Genomic DNA, 22,832 nt, shown 5'->3' with positions numbered 1-22,832 from the left:
CAAGTGTGTAGGACAGTGTGAGGACAGATGAGTGGACCCCTTTCTTTGCTCAGTGGCTTCCTTAAAGTCCGTCCAGTATTGGCAGGAACCGAAGCACAAGTCTACCATTCAGATCTCTTGTGATGGAGATGGAATGGCGAGCTCTGTGGGAAAATACTCAGTGTGCGCTTGTGGAAGTCGTAAACTCCCTCCTTTATCACTTGCTGTACATGTGAATGGGGTAGTTCATTTGAAAACGAAAAATGTCGTAATTTACTGTCCCTTTATGTCGTTACAAACCGGTATGATTGATTTTCTTCTGCCGAACACAAAAGAAGATAATAACAGTTATTCAAAATATCATCTTTTGTTTTCTACAAATGAAAACAGTCATACAGGTTTGGAACGCCATAAGGGTGAGTAAATGGTCAAATAATTTTAATTTTCGGGTTACTAGGGTTGTCACGGTGCCAAAATTTCAGTAGTCGGTACCAATACCAGTCAAATTTCACGCTTCTCTCTGTACCAATTTCGGTGCCATAGCAAAACTATTGTAACTTTTGTTTTAATGTTTTATATTTAACTATTTGAAATGTAAACAACTATATCAAAATTTGTAATGCCATTAATGATTATAAATCATTATAATGATGCTTATGTATTGTTCAGTTACATAAACATTGCAAAAAAAAATCTAATGAAAAGTTAGTAGGAGTGTAACAATACCCTCATGATTCGATACATATCATGATACTGAACTCGCAATACTCCAAGACATATGATAAAAGGTTAACAAAAATGTACTGTTGATTAAAATGCTTAATTTGGGTGGAAATGAATAGGCTTGGACTTCGTGCTGATTACCCAATCCACAGGACAATGGTGACACCAGAATCAAAATATTCATGATTCTAAAGCTGAAAAAATTATTATTTTAGACACTTGTACTCTTTCACGGACTACTAGATATATTTAAAATAATGTAGGCCACTTTTTACTGCTAACATAAGACATTTGCCATTATCAGGACCCGACCTACACATATTCCCCATTGCATTATTATACATTATATTCAACACTATATAGTTAAATGTAGTACTGACACTAAAACCTTACACAGAAATGTTTTTTTTGGGTGAATTATACACCATACAGATTGTCACTATCTTCGATACATATTGTTGCAATTTTGTTTTGCGATATGTTGTGATGCAATATATTGTTACACCCCTAAAAGTTAGTAATTAAAATAAAGCAAAGAAGCACATTACATGTAAAACTACAAGTGGCAGGTTTTTTGCATACACTTTAAGCGCAGATTTTTCTTTCCCCGTCCATTGTCAAACTTCGCAATTTCAGATTCAATTCTCCATTTAAATGTTATTGTCACTTCCAAAACAGTGTGTACTTGGCAGCATGAAAAATAAAACTTTATTCAAATTATGATTGTTACAGAAAGTGAACAAAGAGTGCTCTCTTTATTTTCAATGAAGCTGATATATTACTTCAGTTCTGCTGTAGCACAAGCTCACTGATTCAATGAAAACTCACATTATTAGCGGTTTATTGATGCATCGTTATATTGCGATATCCAAATGCGATATTTATCTTCGATGTAAACAAAATGATTCGCAATATAAAGTTGTTTTAACCAACACTCAGCTTACTGTCTTTACTAGGTATAATTTCACACAAAAATGTCAATTCATGTACATCATGTACTCATGTCGTTTTCTATAGGCTAATATTTTCGTTCAACTTCCAAACACAAATGAAGATTTTTATTTTATTTTATGAAACCTGAGATTTAAAGTCCATTCCTCTAAAACTTAAAAGATCCCAAAAAATGTCATAAAGGCATCATAAAAATAATCAATCAAGTTGTCTCATCCAAATCCAAGTCTTCTGAAGAGACATGAGGGCTTTATATGATGAACAGATTTACAACGGCGTGCATATAGTACACACGGATGTTTAAATGTTTCCGTGACACACGAAAGCAACATGACTGAGCGCTTCAAAGTGTTTTAAAAGGTTTGTTCGTAGCGCATTAATAGCGGGAGAGGCAGGACATGAAAACTCGAGTAATAATGTTTGAGGTAAAAAAATTACGTTTACGGAGTTTAGTGACATTACTTCATAAAACTGCTACATATAATGTTGAATATAATGTATAATGCAGTGGGGTAATATTTGAGGGTCCTGATAATAATAAAATAATATAATTAATAATAAAGTAATAATAATTAAAAAAAATTATTGTTATTTTGGCTTACAATATTGTTGTAGTATCGTATCAAGATCAGTATAGTGATTTGAATTTAATCGTATAGTAAAAAAACATTTGCCTATACAGCGCTGTAAATCTTAAGTCTTCATATTTTGTTGGTTATAATGGAAGTATTCGCGAGTGTGCAGAGCTCACGCAGAATGCCTTTTCCATCTCAAAGGAGTAAATTATTCAAACAAAAGTATGTGAAAAAAATGCACGTTTCAGGAACTTGTGATCCATATATGGCACCTGCAGCAATATTTCAATCTCTAAAAACTGACATTCTGAAACATTCTAAAGTAAAGTTGTGTCTTTTAATGTTTCTGTCTTACTATATTAGTTCTTAGTACAAACCTGGTAAAAATCACTGGTGGTCAAACACTTATAAGGGTGTTATGTCGTGTGAAAACTATGAATTGAGCGTATTCTGACAAACTTAAAGGAACACGCCACGCCACCGTTTTTTGAAATGGGGGTTATTCACCGTCTCCCCTACATTTAGATAGGTGGGTAAAACATATCTATATGAACTGTTGGATTTAAAATTGTCAATTTTATTACGAAATTCTTTAATGTGGCATGACAATTGGCTTTTGCCACCTCAGTTCAAACTAAGCAGCAGCGTAAATAAAACAGCCTGTAAACAATATCATGTAACGTCACACTTATACCTCAGAAAAGCCATTCAGTGATCATAAACTCGTCAGTCAGCTAGAAAAATGTCTCTACAGTGGCGCATTATGCTAATTATATGCACCATGTTACATATTATATTTACTTCAATATGTAATGTATGTTTGAATTAATCAGTCAAGTTAAGGCAACCACCATTTAAATCTTTATATTTTAAAGAATGAATTGGAGTGAAACATAATTATGTAATTATAAAGTTAGTATCATAACTTCCTTTTGTATAGTTGTTACAAACCAGTTAATTTTAACCTTCAATATTAATGTGGTACCAAGTTGACTCCCTGTTTACAGCATTAGTTGAGAGTACTGTACCTGATTTAAATCCAAATTAATCGACATCGAACTGAATCTGAATCGCATCTCAAGCTTCTGAATCGAAATCGAATCGAGAAATTTGTCAATAGCCCTAGTACCGAAGTATCGGTGCTTTTGACAACCCTACTGCTGTGGCTGATGTGTTCATGGATTCATAATGGTTTGTGTCATTACATGGCAGTAGACAGAAGTGGTGGAAAAAAGTTAAGAATGATTATACCTTTCAGATGTTGTCCTCATGATGTTTACGATTGGATCAAGACTATGCAGAATCAGATTATCATGTTTAATATGCATCATCATAATGACAGTCACAGGTAGCGCTCTTAATTTCCCTGGGATGATCTTAATATGTGTATGGGTCACAAACAGGTCGTGTGGATCACCCTCTTATTGCTGTCATCGTGCTGTCACCGTGGAACCAGCTCTCCAGTTCACAGACTAATGTCAGGGGATTAATGTCAAGAGGCACGAATAGGTGGTGTGCGAGGACTACGACAGTGTGAATACATGCAAGATGTTTCCTACGCTTTCAGAGTATTTGTATGTTTTATGGGTTTGGCAGGGTGGTGTTCAGAATGACTCAGGATTAACTCTTTCCTCACCTCTTCCCATGTGGGTGTGTGAGAGGCGTGCACAAGTGTTTGCGCTGAACGTCTGACGTAAAGAGAAGCTTTAGTTAGGCCTAGCCTAAAAAAAAATGCATTCAACTTTTTTTCTTTCAACAAGGATGCAATAAATCGATCAACTGACAGTAAAGACATTTATAATGTTACAAAAGATTAAGTTCTGTTCTTTTGAAATTCAGCTGTGCATCACAGGAATAAATGATAGCCTATATTTTGAAATTCAGCTTTGCATCACAGGAATAAATTATATTTTAAAATATAATTTAGTAGAAAAGTTATCTAAATGTTCATTTTCATGATTTAATATTACTGTATTTTTGATCAAATAAATGCTGCCTTGGTGAACAGAAGAGTCTTCTCTCAAAATAGTTTACAAATATTGACGGTAGTGTAGATTTGTAATTTTTTGCTTTAGCTTGAATTTGACTTAATCGGTCATAACTTCATTTAGCGATGAGCGATATGGCCTAAAATCCATATTGCGATATACATTGCAGCCTCTTGCGATAACGATATATATCACGATATATAAATTATAATAAAACCATTTCAGAACAGGTTACACAGACCCTAAGGAAAGCCAAACAATTTTTTAAAGAAAGAAAGATATATTAGTTATATAATATATTAGTTTCACCTTTTACTTTTGCATGATATTCAAATTTTTCGCGTTTCACCTGTATACATCAACTAAAGAAAATGCTTCAAGTATAAAAGTTTGTTTACAGTTGTGCCATGCCATAAAAGTGCAGAACAGTGGAGAAGGCACTCCAAATGTAGTTTGGCTATTTTAGGGACACAAAAGATGCAAAGAGCAGAAAAACTGATGTATTCTCAGTTCAAAAGCAACACAACAATGAATCTTAAAATCGGCACACACAGAGATGTGGTGTTTACACCACTATTTTGTGAATACGCGCTGGTATTCAGTGACATGTTTCATTTTGAAGTGGTAGAACAGATTAGTCGTGTGTGTTACCGAACTGTTGCCCCACGCACTCTGTATAGTCTGTATAGTTTGCTGCTGCTCGTCGGATGGCTTAAATCCGAACCAAGTCCAAATAATGGATGTTGCACCGATCTTTTTCACCAGCTCCTCCGTTTCGCTTTCAGCCATGTTTACTCAAGATGACGACGAATATGATGCGTTTCAGCCGGTTGCAGCTCGTGGCTCTAAATTTCGCGGGTAGATTGCGTCATCAACATGCATTATCGCGATAGTGCAATAGAATTAAAATCTCTATCGTAGGCCAATTTTGTATCGTTTATATCGCATATCGTTTATATCGCCCATTACTAACTTCATTTTAAATTTTCTGATTGTGTTCTCGGATACAAGTAATTGCACTTGCATAATCGTATTATGTTACAGTTTCAAGGTAAAAACATGGATTTCAGATGGCTTGGTCCATTGCTTTACCTACCAGCTGTGTTTTGATAGCCGGAGGTTGTGGATTATTTCTGAGTTGGCTGTATGGGTGGTTCAGTAAAAGCAATAGCTCAGATAGCTATAAATAACAGGTTCAGGCTCCCTGCCTTTATGCAATAATGGTAAATTCACTAATGGATGTTAAGTAGCCTAACCATATTTGAAATCAATAATAATTTCTTATGCAGATTATTTGATTCATAGTAATGCCTACTACAGTGTTTATCCCAGTTGATAATACGTTTATAGAATGTAACAATTCTACTTTGTCTTATATAGACGCATGAAGTGGATCTTTTTTTGGTAACGGCATGTTTGCTTGGTTGACTGACTGATGCCAAGTCATGGACTGTTTTTCATTAGACCTTGATTCAGAAGTTACATTGGCTTCTAAAATATGAAGAGACATCATTCGCTTTGCCTCTCTTAGTAAATCTATACACATTTGATAGAAAGTTTACCCAAAACTGGAAAATCATCATCATTTGCCCACCCTCATGTACTTTTTTGTTATTCTGTGGAACATAAAAAGATATTTTGAGAAATATCTTTATCTATAGATATTTTTGTCTGTACAATGGAAGTCAATAGGTAACCTGTTTGTTTGCCAAGATTCTAAACCTTTCTTTATCTTTTTGTTTACCATTTTATTTGACCGTGGTTGAAATTATGAATATTATGATGAAATATTGCCTTTACAAGTAGCAGATCATTTCAGGGCTTATAATAGAAGAAAGCCATTACTGGTTTTGGATGTATACGATGGCGTCTTCATGACTCTTTATGAGGATCTTATGGTCTGGTCTATCGTGCAAACAAAGTTTCACTTTCTTCTTTCTTACAGCACAAAGTTGTCTGCCTTCGTTCATGTTGTATTGTTCTTCCCCAGCAAACCATTTAGTTCACATTGGAACTTCTTCTTTGCGTGCCTGAGCACCACCATTGTGGCGAGAAGGAAACGAGCGTCTGCTGCGAGTGTGTTTGAAAGATTCACAAGTTGCAGAGTTTTGAGGGAATTTGGGGATGCCAGGTTTCGAACTTAAACTATTTAGAGGACCATCAGCAGTGTTTGTTCACATCGCAAAATCAGTTTGTATCCCAAATGACACCCGTTTGCATTGCCACTGCACCAACTTGCTTTAGCTTACTTAATGTTTTGTGTGACCAATACAGGGCTCCAAACTGCGACTAAAACGGTCGTATTTGCAACAAAAAATATTAATATTAAGTGACAAAAATAAAACGTGTTTATTCTTTTGTGGCACTTAAATCATTTGGTGCCTTTTTTTCACTTATAGGAGCCAATGGCTCTTTATTTTATTTTTATTTTTTGTCTGGAGCCCTGCCAATATCATAAACATTTAGGGTGTGTTCACTCTTGGTTCGTTTGGTCCGGACCAAAAACGTTTAGTGTTTACAGTGGCATTTGAAACACCAAACCTAAAGGCATAGGGATATTATGTTCACAACCTGCTACATATGAAATGAGAACTTGTGAAGAGCTTATGAAATGTGTAAAGGAGTCAAAACAGTGGCAGGAATCCCAACATCACACACACAAATGAAGATCTGCAGTGAGGAGACGCGGTTCTGATGCCTGTACCGAACTGTGAATTTGCGACTGGCATCTTGTGATATCATGTCCCGTCTTTGGTTCGTTTACAAGTCTTTGGTTCGTGTTGTGTTCAGATATCATTCAAACCGCACCAGAGTTAGTTTGGAATCGGACCGAGACCCATGTTTTCAGCGATCTCGGTCAACTTGTTTGGTGCGCACCAGGGTTTGGGTTGCAGCGTTCACACTTATTCAAATGAACCGCACTAACAGCGCAATCACACCAGGGTTCGTTTTAATCGAACTAAACATGTCAAGTGTGAACTCACCGTTAGTGAAGTAAGACTAAGCTGTGGTTAAAGCTGTGTTAATCTGTATTACTGGTGCTAGGTATCTGTTTTTGATCTTGCTGTAGTGTAACCCTCGGGCGTCATGCCCACAGATCGTCTGATGCATATTGCATACAAAAATGGCAAGAGCTCATCGCTGCAATCTTGATTGACTTATGCCCAATTTCTAGGGTTGATTGTTAGCCGATAGTTGGAAATCTTTTTACGTGAAACTAACAGCACTTAGGTCAGTGAAAACCATAAAAATTAAAAGCACGTAGTGAATATGCAATTGACCGTTCGCAAAACCCCGCCCTCGAACGGTTCTCGTCCAATCCTAGCTCAGCAACTGTAACTAAGGAGAAGGACCTCCGTCAAACATTCCGATTTCAGCAAGATAGTGAAACGATGCGCCTATGGCAGTGAGGTCTGCACGGGCTTAAAACTTGCTGTATTTTATGATTGCTTGCAACTATTATTAAAAAATAGGCTACATGTACAAACACCGTTTCACTACGGCACTGCGGCCCCCTCATCAGTAAGCAAACAAGAGAAAAAAAAGAGGAAGAGCACGGACTTACTAATTACGAAACTTTGATGTGGTTGAACAGGTACACAGTCACAAATTCCTCTGGAACTCAAACATTAAACTTCAAAACAAAGTTCGCGCAGTTGCACAACTATTTACACAAATATACTACGAGTTATGAATGAAGAGAACAGCATCGAGAGTTGATGGTTTCAGGCAGCGCGTCCTCTGATTGCAGTGTTGTGACTGAAATAGCGCGCGCGGGAGCACATGCGCAAAACAGTTTTGTAAAATGATATATGATCAAATAAAAATGATTGATATATAATTTTACGAAACTGTTTTGTGCATGTGCTCCCGTGCGCTATTCTGTCTATACTTTCTGTCGTGCCCTGGAGGATATGTCTGCTGCATTACTCCAAAACCAATCACTTAATATATGGAGCTCAACCCAGCCATGGCTATGGTTCTCAATTGTTTGACGGGCGTAGTAACAATAACTAAGGGGCGTGGCTTTTGCGAACGGTCAATTGCTAAAGAAAAGTGAATTCTTTGAAGTATTGTCATTTTGGGACAAAAAAATGTCACAACTTGAATGTTTTTTTTTTTTAATCTTAGGTACACAGTTTGCTTTGAACTTTATCTCAAGCTCCTACTCAAATACCTACTCAAATAAGTGTTGCTTTGCTGTACCATCAGCGGGACTCGGTATTGCATGTTTGTTGTACCTCTATATACCTTTTTGTTCACATGCTGTGATCACAACTGCTGCTCCTGTGGAGACCAGCGATTTCCACAAGATGCTTATCTCAAGTCTTTAAATTAAGATTTCAAATAAAATCAGGTTTTGCTGCGTCTCCAGTTGTGCAGTGCCTTGTACGAAAGAGTTTCTGGTAGTTAATTGTCATTAATTTGGAACTTTGTTTACCCTTGGTTGTCTCTTATTCCCCTTGCACAGACCTTTTAGACCTTTTAGCGAGCAGACTGTCAGCTCACACCTCGGTGGTTGTGTAAGCCTGCCAAAATCCACTTCCCTCTTACGCCGATACAATGCCTTTTGGCTGCGTTTTTGCAGTACAGGCCTGTACTTTAGGTTTCACCGTGTGGTTTTGATACAAATGAGTGACAGTGACAACAGTTTCAAGGGGAAAGATGGCGAAAGTTTGCGGTTCCAACTGTGATAGGGCGGTGTGGGAGTTACAGTGTGTCTGTGAGAGGGCGGATAATTCGTACAGTAGATGTGAGAACTCTTCTGTGCTTTACATGTGTGCATGCGGAGAGGAACCCGACGTCGCATCTTTCATCCTGCCTCCAGTAGAGCAGAGGCCACATATGGTATGAGTGATAGTAGAGGGGTAGGTTGTCGTTCTCCAAACTCTGTGTTTACTCAGCTGAGGCTAGCTGGACAGATATAGCTCTCTCCATACAGGGCCTTGTTGCGCTTCTTTTGTTTTGGTGCCTTGTAATGCAACACATCTTCCTTTAGCTGAGGGAGTGCCCTGAAACCGTGTGATCTCTGGGTCCTTTGTTGCACTCTAACCACATAAACACCTTTTTGTAACGGTTTTTGTGTGCTGTCTTTGAAACGCTGTCAGAACTAGCCCATGTCTCACCATCCACTGACTTGATCACCAAACAATGATGTAACTGCCTTTCTTGCTACATAACCTGCCTATAAATACACATCATGCATCATAGTCTGTTTATAAATCTTTCACTATTTGATTTTGAATATGAAATGTTGTTTTAGTAGCTGGAGCCACTGTACAGCGCTGCATACAGGGCAGGGGCGAGGCCAGAAATGTTTAAGTGGGCGGGCCTTTATAAAACGGTTGGCAAAGCGTAGCTTATGAAATATAAGGAGTGAATCCGTCACATTGTTCTGCGAGTAGCTCCTGAAATTGCTATGGTCTGTGATAACCGTAGCAACAGATGAAACAAAACATTTGTCAAAATAGTCCTATGCATTTAGTGCTGTAGTGTAAATGCAGACTAATAGACCTGCAGTAGTAACATAAACGAGTATAAGAAAACAAGACTGTGTTTAAAGATATTTAGCGCTTTTTTTTTTTTTTTTTTTTTAAACAGCAATGTTTAAAAATAGGCCCATTTGATTTATTTTAATTAAATCTAAAAATATTTGATGCATTTACTTTTTAGCATAAATCATTTGTTATTATAGCTATTTTATAATAAATCCAAAAGCAAAACGTGAAGAGAACTACATTAGCAAGTGAGCTAACGAGTGCTTATCTGCTGCCATGGCATATTTTCCACATCTCCTCCGTAAATAAAAGTCAAGAATATAGATCTTCTTTAAAGTTTTACTGCACAACTATATAGATAAAAATAACAAACTATTGTTTTTAACACTGTGAAAATAGTTTTAAAAATTATTTGAAAATACTAGGCTGTGTTTATTAAAAAAATATTTTATTGTCTGTGGTTCAAACTTCATAAGTGTGCACCTTATACGAACGTAATCTGCTTAGTTTGTGTATTTACTATACATTGTTCTTTAAAAATAAAAATTAAATTACACACATAATTGTCACATTTAAAACATTTAGACTTATTTTTTTTTCGATTTGTCTACGAAACTTCTGGATTTATATATTTTCCTCATTCAAGATATGCAAATGAAATAAATTATTTAGGTAACATTTACCTATAATATATTATGTTTTTTTGTTTGTTTTAATTGACAAAATTAAAATGGTAGTTGTAACTAAAAAAAACTAAAACGTGTTTTCATTTTAATTTCTATTTCAGACCACAGGTGCACCCCTGAATATTAGTGATAGATACTTCAAGTAAAAACTGAGATGAACTCTTAAAGGGCACCTATTATGGAATTTTGAAATTTACCTTTCATGTAGTGTGTAACATAGATCTAAGTGAACAAAAACATCCTGCAAAGTTTGAAATATGAAAGTGCACCGTATATAAAGTTATTGTCTTTCAAAAGTGAGAGTCGACTCTGAGTCATTTTTATGAATCGTTAGAAGACCGAAGCTTTTTCTCTGACTAGATGACGTCAACTTGTCAAGTTATTTGAATACGATACGCCCACTTATTGCTCTCCAAGGCCAGCAGGGAAAACATCAGGGCGACGAGACGCTGTTCTGTGCGACTCAAAAGCAAACTTTTTTCATCTGCCCAAGGAGGAGCATTTGAAGACTAAGTGGCTACAATTCACTATACCACAGAAGTATAGTCCGAGCCTTGTGCTTTGCTCGCGCCATTTTGAAGACGATTGCTTTTTAAATGCAATCAAACTTGCATTCGCGAGCCGGCTGATATTGAAGGAAGGTTCAGTTCCAAGTGTATTTGCATCAGCTTCCTCCTCCGTATCACAACCTGTAAGTGTTATTAATAATTTTTGCTTTTATATTTTATGTAGCATGCTTAATAATTATTTTGTTTGTTGTGTAAGCACCGTTTAGCTTCTAGGTCTTCAATGACAATTGTATTGAGATATGTGAAGTGTTTGTCGTTGTTTTCGGAGTTGTCTAAAGAATAGAGTAATACCTCGTAGTAACGTAACTGCATTTTTTTATTTTGTAAAAACGTTATGTTTATGCATCGGGCTAACGCAAACAAAGACTGATTGTGCTTTTACAATATGAACTCTGGGCTGCTCGCTAACATAACATTAAATTCTTTATCTTATTTTTCGTTTTTTACTACAAACTATAAAGCAGTGGACTATAATCATTATTATAACACAATTTAATTGATAAAAGCATCATTGTACTCCGTGTTAAAAATAAGTATTATCTATGTAAACACTGCTGGGTCATCTGACCAATCAACGCAGATTAGCGTCGCGCAAAGGAGGGGTTTGAAAAACGAGTCGTTGAACGAATCATTTGGGAGTCGGTGAGCAAATCAGGTAAAAATAAATGCATATTATACGAAAACAAAAGTGTTTTTTGTCATTGCATGCATGTAAAACTGTTGTTGGGGACTCCCACAACAACATTAGGAACATTTTAAATGTCATAATAGGTGCCCTTTAAGTTAAAGGAATCGCCCGGATTCACTGCTAGCCTTGTTTGTTTTTTTTTGCAGCAGTACAGTTGGGGTTTCCAATGTAGGCTTTTTAAAGTGTCAGCTGATTGATATTTACATGCCATTTTCAAATTCAACTCCACAAATGTGCAATTCTTACTAAAACAAGTGTTACAACCTTGCGTTGTAAGATAATAATGTGGGCGGGACTAACAGAAACTGACTAATCATATTTACCATTTCATTTTGACAAACGAATGGTATGCACCCATAGACCTTATACGCCAGAGAAACAAGCGTGCGGCCATAATTCAAAGTGAGTGTGGTGCCACTGATACAGAGGACTTCATTAGATGTTGCAGTCATTACTTTTAAGGGTATTTGTCTAGTTTTGTCAGTCTAGCTAGTTTAAATTTGTGGTCACATTAACAAACGCACTACATTTAGTGTTTCCCGCGTGAGGTGCTTTGTGTTGTACGTTTCCATGACGTTCATGCTCGCACAAAACAACTACGATGGAACCTCAAGGTTTGTTGTTCGACACTACAAATGTGTTCCCACATTAAGTCCTTGAATTATAGGGTATTGGACCTGGAAAGTCCTTGAAAGGTCCTTGAATTTGAAGTTAACCAAGGTGTGGGAACCCTGCAAGCAGCTTTCTGTTGGTCAAAATGGCAAATCCACGTGATCAACTTGAACCTGTTGTGATATGATATCTGAGAAATCTTTTACCCTCATGCGAAATTCCCGATTACGATCATTGCAATGACTGGATTTCGCATGCAAATGTTTTTTTAAACACATGTAAGTATGACCTTTTATTTGTTAAGAAGATAATGTTTACAGATTGAGAAGATAATGTTTACAGACTGAGCACATGGTACCCTATTGGTGGGGTTTGTTGGCTTGAATTTGAGTATTTCCTAGGGCTGAACGTTTTTAAGTCCTGTCCATTAAAACATTCAAGTAAGTTGGGAACACCTGCGCAGTTTTCTGTGTGCGCTCACAGATCCGTGCAGACAGCATCGCAAGCACCAAATTCAGTTCTGTTTCTTATCTATTTGTCCCAGAGCGGACACATATGCCGCAAAATTATTTCAAAATGCCAGTCTCGGCGAGTATCCTTGTTTGCTTGTCTTAAGTGATAACATTTTCTGTAATAAACCTTCTGTTACAAAACAACTTTTTTTTGTTATCAACCCTCTGTTGATCCGACTGTCCGTGGGTGGGGATAAAAAATGTGGAAGTGTAATCTGTAGTTTTCATTTTACAAATAAAATTAAATTGTATATTTTTATGTGTTAATATTTGCAAAATCTAAATGATATAGAAAAATCTATAGACAGTTAAATAATAGACAGTTTATTTCCTCACCACGATATATATCGTTCTACCGGCCAACCCTAGCCTCTGTACAGTTTCATAAGCATTAGTGTGGCTTTCAGGCACTAAGAACTTGCTCATTGCTCATTGTTCATCATATCAAAACAGAAAGCTAAGTGATTTAGTCAGAATCCTATCAGTAGCTTACTCTATACCAGAGGTTAAGCTCGATGCCTGTTTTCATGCAGAGCTAAAGCGGAAATGTGTGGGGGTCATCTCATGTCCCGAGAAGATGCAGAGCTTGCAGCTAGGTCACTGAATGAAGCTAAGCCCCCTGTTTACAGTGCGGCACTGGAGTTGCTTGGTGACGCCACAGTGTTTACTTTATTTTTAGAATGGAGTCTTGTATAGAAAATGGGGGGAGAAGTCATAATTGTGCCTCAACAAGATGAGGGTGGGAGGATGTTATGACATCAATTTGGACATTTTTTTAAAATGCCCATGTACTTGTATACACTAGGTCTAATTAGACTAAGAAAAATACCCCCTTAGCATCAGAATATCACTTTATTTTCAACATCTCAATTTTTCACAAAGTGTTGCTACAGCAGTAAATCAATTGTTCTGTGCTTTTCTTTTAAGCTCTTTATTGCACAGTTGCTATAGCAGTAGTGATCCTTATTGTGTGCTACAGCATTTCCTGCATAATTCTGAATGCGTACTACCTGGATGCGATCACGTACAAAACAGATCGGTGTCCTTATTTAAATTTCCGAAAAACGATCACATCAAGAAGAGGTGGATTAATTTAGTGAAGAACCACCTTGATGGAGAGCTGTAGATCACAGCCAAAACCCGCCTCTGTAGTGATCATTTTACACGAGATAGATTTATAAACTTTCGTCGGAGATTACTGGTGAATGGGGCCGAACCGACACAACTGTGCCATCATCGGCAGTGCGTGCCCACCAATGAGTGTAAGTTGCCTTGTGTGCTTATTATGTTATAAGTAGGTAGTCCACAGTAACTCCACAGTTGAGTGTGGCGACTGTAGCTTACCCGCGAGTGGGCGTGGTTTCAGCGCAGCCAGCGGACACGCCCCCAGCGTTTGAGAACTGAGACTACTACTCATTTTTTCAAGATTTTGATAGCTTATTTTATCATTCAAATTTGGCTGGGTGGCTAATAACTAACTTTTCTGTGTGACAAACTCAGAACACATACTTAATTTGGACTTTACAGGGACTTTAAGGAAAGTGTGTCCTTAATTACATGTCATACACTGTTATTTCACAGATTAGTTTTATGAACATTTAGTAGGACTGAGTAAAAATAGTCCTTCAGCTCTCTTTTAAAAATATCATTATCGTTTCACGCAAAAATGTATTTGTATAGGGCATCTTGTCCTGCTGATGTCTACTGAACTATGACTCAACTGCATAGTTTAGCTTTGTTGTTTTTTTTAAGATTTTTTTAATTAATATTTTCATAATCCATGTTGGAAGGTTTTCTTTGTATTAGTTTTCTGCACCACTTTGTAGCAGTTTTTTAGGGCCATGGTAAAAGATATCATATTTGTGTTGTTCATTTGCTCTCTTTACTTAAAACTTGGCTATGTGCCACAAAATAAGGCAAGAAACATCTTGCTACTGAGTTGTTGGAATTGAATCGAGAGTCGAGACCTTGCGAATCAATGTAAGCAAATGAGGAAATCTGTATACCCACAGATCACTAGGGGTGGGAATCCCCTGTGGCATACGCTCTTAAAGTGATAGCAGCCTATTTAACCTGCTGCAAAAGACAGAGGAAATTACTCTCTTCTCTTGACTGAATAATTTTTTGGTAACTTTAATTGTAAGCATTAATCTGTATTTCATTTTTACAATGAAAACTATCCAGTGTTATTTCACTTTTTGATTACTTTCATTTCTGTAGTATTTCTTACCTGAATTTACTGTTAAACTTTAAGCCATTCATTTGTCTCTTTAGTCTATTGTATTTATTTTTGCTATTGTTTGCAGTTTGTTTATTTGTTCTTCTTTATGTAAATGTAGTTCAACAATTCTAATTAAGCCTCCCTGTGCTGTGTAAGCTATCACAACAAAACATTGTTGCACGTTCATACAGACAGTATTCGAGAGGCTATTTAGGCCGCATCCACACGAAGCCAGAGCTTTCTCTGTTTTTTCCCCCTCGTTCTAAAAAAAAAATCTGTAAATCTGCGTCGTCTCAAGAAATATCTGCGTACACACGAAACCACTAAAACCTACTCAAAACGATGTAGTATATATGCTAGACAAGTATGTGGCGCTGTAATTCTGCCACAGAAATGCACTAAAATCGGATACAATAATATGAAGCACAGCAGTAGCTGCTTCTTTTCTTTTTTTTTACCAAGAACTTTATTAAACAATACGAACAACCATAAATGGCCTGGTACAAAATATGGATGAGTCACGATATTCGATTAGTTGGCGGGCGCATAAAGCTTGGCACAAAGAACTGGCAAAAGTATTCATTATGTGTCAAATATAGCAAGAAGATATTTTAATTGTTTATTAATAAACTAGTGTTTTCTGTCAATCTCGGCTGCAAAGATGCTGATGATGCTGAGCCACCTTCGCAGTAGGCTATTATGAATGTGCCTATAGAGAGAAATGCACACTTCATAGGCTACCGATTACATAAGAGGGTTGTCTGTTTCTTTTAGTTTTTAATTATTTTGTTTAAAAGTAGACATTTCAAGCTTTCTATAGATATATTTCTCAGTTTCGGTTCATTTATGAGACGAGCTCCAGTTCACGAGCAATGCAAGTTATATCGTGCCGGCGCGTCCATGTCCTGCTTATATTGTCTGCTATATTTGCTTCTTATTTATTAAACCCAGGCAATTGGTTGATGAAACCTTGATTAAAATTAAGATACAATTTATACAAAACAAAATTCGCTTTATACAAAACAAAACTTAATGGGATAAAAATGATGTCTCCCGATATATTGCGTATCTTATGATTACTCATGCTGTTCACTTTTCATATAATCAACAGATGCAATTAAAAAATAACCTATTTAAACATAAATATGAAACTAAATACGTTTTCTTTTAATGGCTATACAACACGTAGGCCTACAGTATAGATCAATTTAAGAGTGGAATTTGAGCAAATGCCGTTGTACCGGCAGGGGGGCGTTTTTTTTAATAAAAATCAAATAATTCCCAGCGAATGTCGAATAATATTTTTCATGAAATGCCAATCCCTACAAAAATACAAAATGTCTTAATCAGACAACAGACAAGCAGCATAGCATAGAAAATATAAAGAAGTAAAATAAAGAAATAAAATAAAAATACATTCAAGTAAATAATAAATAAAGAAATAAAAGAGGCTTAGGGTAAAATTATGCAACATACTCTCTATAATTTAATCCATAGCACTTCCTGCCATGATTTATACATCAGTGTCCATATATATATATATATATATATATATATATATATATATATATATATATATATATATATATATATATATATATATATATATATATAATATAAATAATATACTATTTGCAGTAAACTGAAAATCATTTCTTTCATTTAGTTGTGCCAGACATTCATGTTTAATCTTGCCTTTAGTGTGTGGTGTGGAGATGACGGTTAACTGTCCGGTTTCAACCATCCCTTCCTCAGGTCCACATCCAGCCACCTTTCCAAACCCCCCTCATTTCCTGCTGTTGTGCCTGTTTATTAACGTTTGATCTGATACATTCGTGCGTTTACTGCACCTGGTCTTATGCTCTTGTTTTGAAGCCTGAGCATTAACAAAGCTTCCTCTTGAGTGTATCTGCCATGCTAATGGAAGGGTTTGATCAAAGCGAGCGCTGCATGATGGATCAGCCCTTTTACTGTTGACAGAGATCATCCCAGCCTCAAGGCCTCAGAATGAAGAGGATCTGACAAGGACATCTGAACATGAATTTTGGGAAGAAGCCCCCCCCCATGAATAACACCCATAAGGATGCACCACTTTGCCCCTGCCCACTTTCAGAAGCAAGTAACCCAATCTGAGTTTGAAGGGATATAAATAGAGCCATGCTCAGAGGGGGAGGACCTGCCAAAACGACAGCCTGGCCAGCCGAGCCATGACACTGCACAACAACCTGTGCCCTCATCCAACGACACACACACACAAACACACACTCCAGCTCCCAACCACCTTTTTTGGTCACATGCCTTCCATGCCTGTCATGTGTGGAGTAGTGACCAAATATCTGGCCCTGGGCACCACCCTTCTGGGTAAGTCTAGTTTAGTCCCTGATCTGATGGTCAGGTTTGGACGAGCCCATGATCCACTGAATGCTGGAACTTTCACTGGATACCGGCCCTGCTGACCACTGCCAGTTCTCTTTCTCCCGAAGCAGACCTGTGAAGAGGCCTGTTCAAGAGAATGAGAGAAACTGTAATTTGACCTCTCCCATGACCCTGCTTGTAATATCTATTGGCAAACCTTGACTTGTTTCTAGTTAGTAGCCTACTGGCTTTTTTGGGTTTGCTAGGTCAAGGTCCCAAGTTATGATCGCATAGCTTACGAGGCAGCTCTCGTTCCATTTGTCTAATGGCTTATTTGGGCTTGTAATACATTTCAGTGGCTATTCCTGGAGTCATGTAATGGTCTTACGGTTGGGGTTTGCCCAAAGCGGCTTAAAGCTTCTCCACACTTTCTAATCCTGCATTCAGATGGGGAATCAGACTTATGAAAAATACATTTTGCCTTCTGTCTTGGTAGTTTGTAATCAATAATACATTTTTCCCTTTGGTCTTGTAAGTTCTGCTAAGCTCTTTTAAAGTGCGTTTTGCATGCATGTGCTGTTTGTGCAGTACACAAATGCATTTGATGTCTGTGTGCTCGCTTGTCTTGAGGATGAAGTTAAGATAGCCAAAGCCAGTTTGTTTTCATGGTAGAGATGAAACTCTAGATGAAATGTGATGCAGGAGCTTGAGTTACTGTCCGGACACACCCCATCTGTCTGTGTAGATTATGTGTCCAGAAGCCTTTTTTGACATCCTTATGCTTTCATTTAGGCACTGCTTCTCTTATAATATTGTGAGGGTTTAGATCCAGGTTTTGACAGGAAACTTTAATTCATGCTATTTCTCTGAACTGCCCCTTCACTGAAATCCTAGTCATGCTCACAACTATCGTACAAACACTCTTACATTTTGTAGTTTATTTATTTATTACAATAATACAGTTTTAGTGTATTTTTATCACATAAATGCAGCATTGGTGAGCAGAAGACTTTAAAAAAAATCTTTCGGACCCCAACTTTTCTCCATTTGAACACACCTGCACATTTTACATTGCGTAGTGCCTTTCATGGTGGGTTATTATGATGATATGGGTCTAGTTAACCAGTGATAAGTCAATTCTGCAAAGAATTTCTCATTGAACGTCATGCTAAATGTTTTAAATGTACACCATGTTATGTTATTTTATTATAATATCAGTGAATTGACTTATTCAGTCATAGATGCTTGTATGCTCATTGTATTTAATTGTTCTTGATTAACATAATATTTGAAACCAGCATCAGCAATTAAGTTTTTTTTGATGAGCTTTTGGCAGTTTGGTATTATCTTCATATCTGCTGTTACAGTAGCCTTTAGATCACATCAAGATCTGTCAGTAACTCCGTAGGCAGTTGTCACTTTCATAGCCTTCAGTCTCATACATTTTTACATGCACTGTCTTATGAACAAAAGAGGACTGATGACTGTGTAATACTAAAGAACATTGTCGTCAGTGCAACGGCTTTGCTGGTGTTTGTTTGGCTGATGTCCTGAAAAGCCCAACCTGTGTTTGTGGATTAAATTGCCAGTAACATGTTTAGTATAACATAAGCATGATATTGTTTAAGGGTTAGTTCACCCAAAAATGAAAATTCTATCATTATTTACTCATCATCTTACGTCATCTTTAAAACACACATTAAGATATTTTTTTAAATAAAACCAGGTTTCATTTAAAATATCGTAATTCGTTTTTTGACGATTAACCAAAGTTTTAATGGAATGACATGATGGTAAGTAAATAATGACTATTTAAATGTTTTGGTAAAGTATGCATTTAACCTCTCAAAATGCTCTTTGTTGTTGTCCTAATACTTAAGCATCATAAAATGCTTTTTAACATCTAAAGCAACTTACATCACTCACTCTTTCTATTGCAGACGGTGTCCTGAGCCATGGGGGCCTTCTTGGACAAACCGAAGACAGAGAAACACAATGCTCATGGGGCGGGCAACGGTCTGCTCTTTGGCCTGAGTAGCATGCAGGGCTGGCGGGTAGAGATGGAGGATGCACACACGGCCGCAGTGGGTCTGCCTCACGGCCTGGACGACTGGTCCTTCTTCGCGGTGTACGACGGTCACGCTGGCTCCCGCGTGGCCAACTATTGCTCCAAACACCTGCTGGAGCACATCATAACCAGCAGCGAGGACTTCCGTTCTGGCCCTGACTCCGTGGAGGGTGTTAAAATCGGCATTCGTTCTGGCTTCCTGAAGATCGACGAGTACATGCGCAACTTCTCGGATCTACGTAACGGCATGGACCGTAGTGGCTCCACGGCGGTTGGCGTGCTGGTGTCCCCTGAGCACCTCTATTTCATCAACTGCGGAGACTCGCGTGCCGTGCTAAGCCGTGCCGGACAGGTCCGGTTCTCCACACAAGACCACAAGCCGTGCAATCCACGTGAGAAAGAGCGCATTCAGAACGCAGGAGGTTCTGTGATGATCCAAAGGGTGAATGGTTCTCTGGCAGTGTCGCGCGCACTGGGGGACTATGACTACAAGTGTGTGGATGGAAAGGGCCCCACTGAGCAGCTGGTATCTCCGGAACCGGAGGTGTTCGAAATCCCACGCGTTTCAGAAGAGGATGAATTTGTGGTGCTCGCCTGCGATGGTATCTGGGATGTGATGACTAATGAGGAGCTGTGTGATTTTGTACGCTCTCGGCTGGAGGTGTGGGATGATTTGGAGAAGATCTGCAACTCTGTGGTGGACACCTGTTTACATAAGGTGAGGAGATCACAACAGATGTCTCTAGGTATGATTAGTGCAATAAAAAATATGACTGTTTTAGAAGAAAATAACACCATGTTTCGATTTAAACTTGCAATAACAATAATATTTTTTTATGAAATATTTAATTTTATACCATGATCTGAATGCTTGTTTTTTTGTAATTGCACTCGCACACAGAGATGGGAGATCACACTGCACACACGCAAAACATTTAGGAGCACAAATACTTGTTTGTCAATACTGTCCCACGACTAAATTAGCTTCACTACTGAATTGCTGAATAATATTGCTTCAGCAACGAGGTGGTAACATTGCTGTTTTTGAAGTAATTAAACTCACAGCTTCATTGTTAGTAGAGAAACGCTGCACAGATGCAGGTTATTTGCACAAGCTCTGTTTGTCACTGCTGGCAAGGTGTCCATGGTATAAGCAGGGTAATCCATGAGTAAGTGTTCATTAATTAATAAATACCAATTAATTTTAACAATGTTGTGTATGTTTTTAACTACACATTGTCATATGACCAGCCAGTCAGTATACATTAGTTGTAAAGTCTCATGGTAACGTTAATTTAATTTCTAATTGGTCAGTTGTGGCTTTGAATAATGCACTGACTATTTTGCATTTTACTATCTTTTTAACTGTTCAGACAAGTCATTTTTTTTCTCTCTAATTGGACATCATTGCTATTCAAACTGCCAAATTGCAAGCAAGTTCAAAGCTGTTACTTGAATCTTTTTGACTGACTTAAAAAAAAAACTGTTGACAATCAGTCATTTGTTTACAAATTAGACATAGAATAGAATAGAAAGCATTTATTGTCATTATACACTACACCTTATATTGTCAAGTGCTTCCCATGGTGTGAGAAAAATTATACAACCAACAAAAACAATATTACATACGACACATATTAAACGTATATTACGAAAATAAACAGTTTGTAGTCAAATTTAAATATTGCACTAAGAATATATTGCACTAGGCCTAAACCTGTTCGTTGAAAAGTGAAAATTGATAAATAGCACCCTGAGACTTTATGTGTGGTATGTATTTATGTAGCAGAGAGGGATCAGTGCATATTAGAGTTCATGATGGTTATGGCTCTGGGGGAGAAGCTGTCCTTGAATTTCATTATGGTTTGCGCTGTTTGCTTCGTGTCAAATATTTTTTTTTTTTACCCTAATTTCTTACCTTTTTAGTCTATTTGTTCTGTTTTGCATTAGTTGCACAGCTTTATGAAGTTGAATCATTGAGTCTTTACATAATCACTAGTCCTGCTAGTCTCATTAGACAAACCAGCTGTGTGTAACTCATGACTTTATAAAAACAATCCCCCTCCCCTTTTCCATGCTGCATTTAAGCGTATAATGTTTTTTGTTTTTTTGTCTCATGGCATTCAAGAATCCAATACCCTTTTCGAAAAACGCTTGGGCCCTCTGCCCGTGTTGACACCAGCTCTCCAGATGATCAGACAGAGCCAGGGACCTTGTGAGTGAGGTCACAGCTCTGGATCTGGCATGGATTTGCTCAAGTTGATGTCAGGGCTTTCCGTATTAGTCTGTAACCTTCTTCATACCTTTTCATGATGTATGGCTCATATATACATGGGAAACTAAGCCCCCCCCCTCCCCTTGAAAGATGTTTCTCTATGATGGTCTGCTTAGTGTCTAAGTATGAATATATGTCACAAATTTTCCATCCGAGGTAAATATTGGCAAAATTGGAGGCGGTCTAGATTTATAGTGGTTTACAATAGAAGCTTGTGGTGTTATAAACACTTGCTCGACAGGTTGGCCTTTTGTCCAGTGAACTGCCTTTTCTTTAACCTACCATCTTTTTTTTCTTTTTTTTTCTAACCAGGGAAGCCGAGACAACATGAGTGTTGTTCTAGTATGTTTCCCCAATGCACCGAAGGTATCAGAGGAGGCTGTCAAGAGAGAGGCTGAGTTGGATAAGTTCCTCGAGGCTCGTGTGGAAGGTAAGGAGTGGCACCTGTTTATTTGTCAGCCGGTTTTCTGCATTGTCCATCGAGCGTTTTGGAAATGGCCATCTTGTAATTCAAAAAGTCCTAATGCCAAGACCTTAGTGTCAGCCATGTGGTTTGAAAATGCTCTTTGTGTAAGTTCTGTTTAGATTGCAGTCCTCCTCTTCTCCCTCTGTTTCTTCTGTCAACATCCTGGCATGTTCTGAACAGTCTGGAGGCTCGTAGGAACTTTTCTGCATGGGGAATATATTCATTCTGAAAGAATTCTTGTATTTTCCACTAGAGATGTAGTCAGGACAGCTGTGATGAAACCTGTTTGGCATTCTTTCTCCAGCTGGATGTTATTTTTCTCACACTCTGTCTATAAGTGGGATGGCTGATCCAATGCCTACACTGTTTTCACAGCAGTAGTCATGGTGGAAGAAATGCTCCAGGCTTCCATTATCACACTCTTCCACGATCCCACATTTGTAATATAATTTGTCTTTCTCTGCAGAAATCATGGAGAAGTCAGGGGAGGAAGGCATCCCAGATCTAAGCCACATCATGCATAACCTTCACCCTGAGAGCATCCCCAACCTGCCACCAGGAGGTGGTCTCGCTAGCAAGTACGGATCCAAAATTAGTAACGTTTGTCCATTTCTGCTGATCAGAGCCGTTTTGTAATTGCCCTACTTCTGTATTAGGGGTGGGAAT

General features: G+C 37.8%; 1 protein-coding gene across 4 annotated transcripts in view; it reads left to right on the top strand.

Moving 5' to 3' along the window:
• Positions 1–22,832, top strand: part of ppm1bb (protein phosphatase, Mg2+/Mn2+ dependent, 1Bb) — a 30,518-nt gene that overhangs the window by 2,042 nt on the left and 5,644 nt on the right. For all 4 annotated transcript variants that reach the window (XM_079596403.1, XM_079596404.1, XM_079596401.1 and 1 more), the window contains 3 exons: positions 19,298–20,143; positions 22,013–22,130; positions 22,633–22,744. In XM_079596403.1, coding sequence (XP_079452529.1) covers positions 19,313–20,143; positions 22,013–22,130; positions 22,633–22,744 — 1,061 coding nt within the window. In that variant the 5' untranslated portion in view covers positions 19,298–19,312. The remainder of the gene's footprint in view (positions 1–19,297; positions 20,144–22,012; positions 22,131–22,632; positions 22,745–22,832) is intronic.

Source organism: Phoxinus phoxinus (genome assembly GCF_949152265.1).
Source record: "Phoxinus phoxinus genome assembly, chromosome: 21".
NCBI classification, from domain to species: Eukaryota; Metazoa; Chordata; class Actinopteri; order Cypriniformes; family Leuciscidae; genus Phoxinus; species Phoxinus phoxinus.
This window is presented reverse-complemented; position numbering and strand designations above follow the sequence as displayed.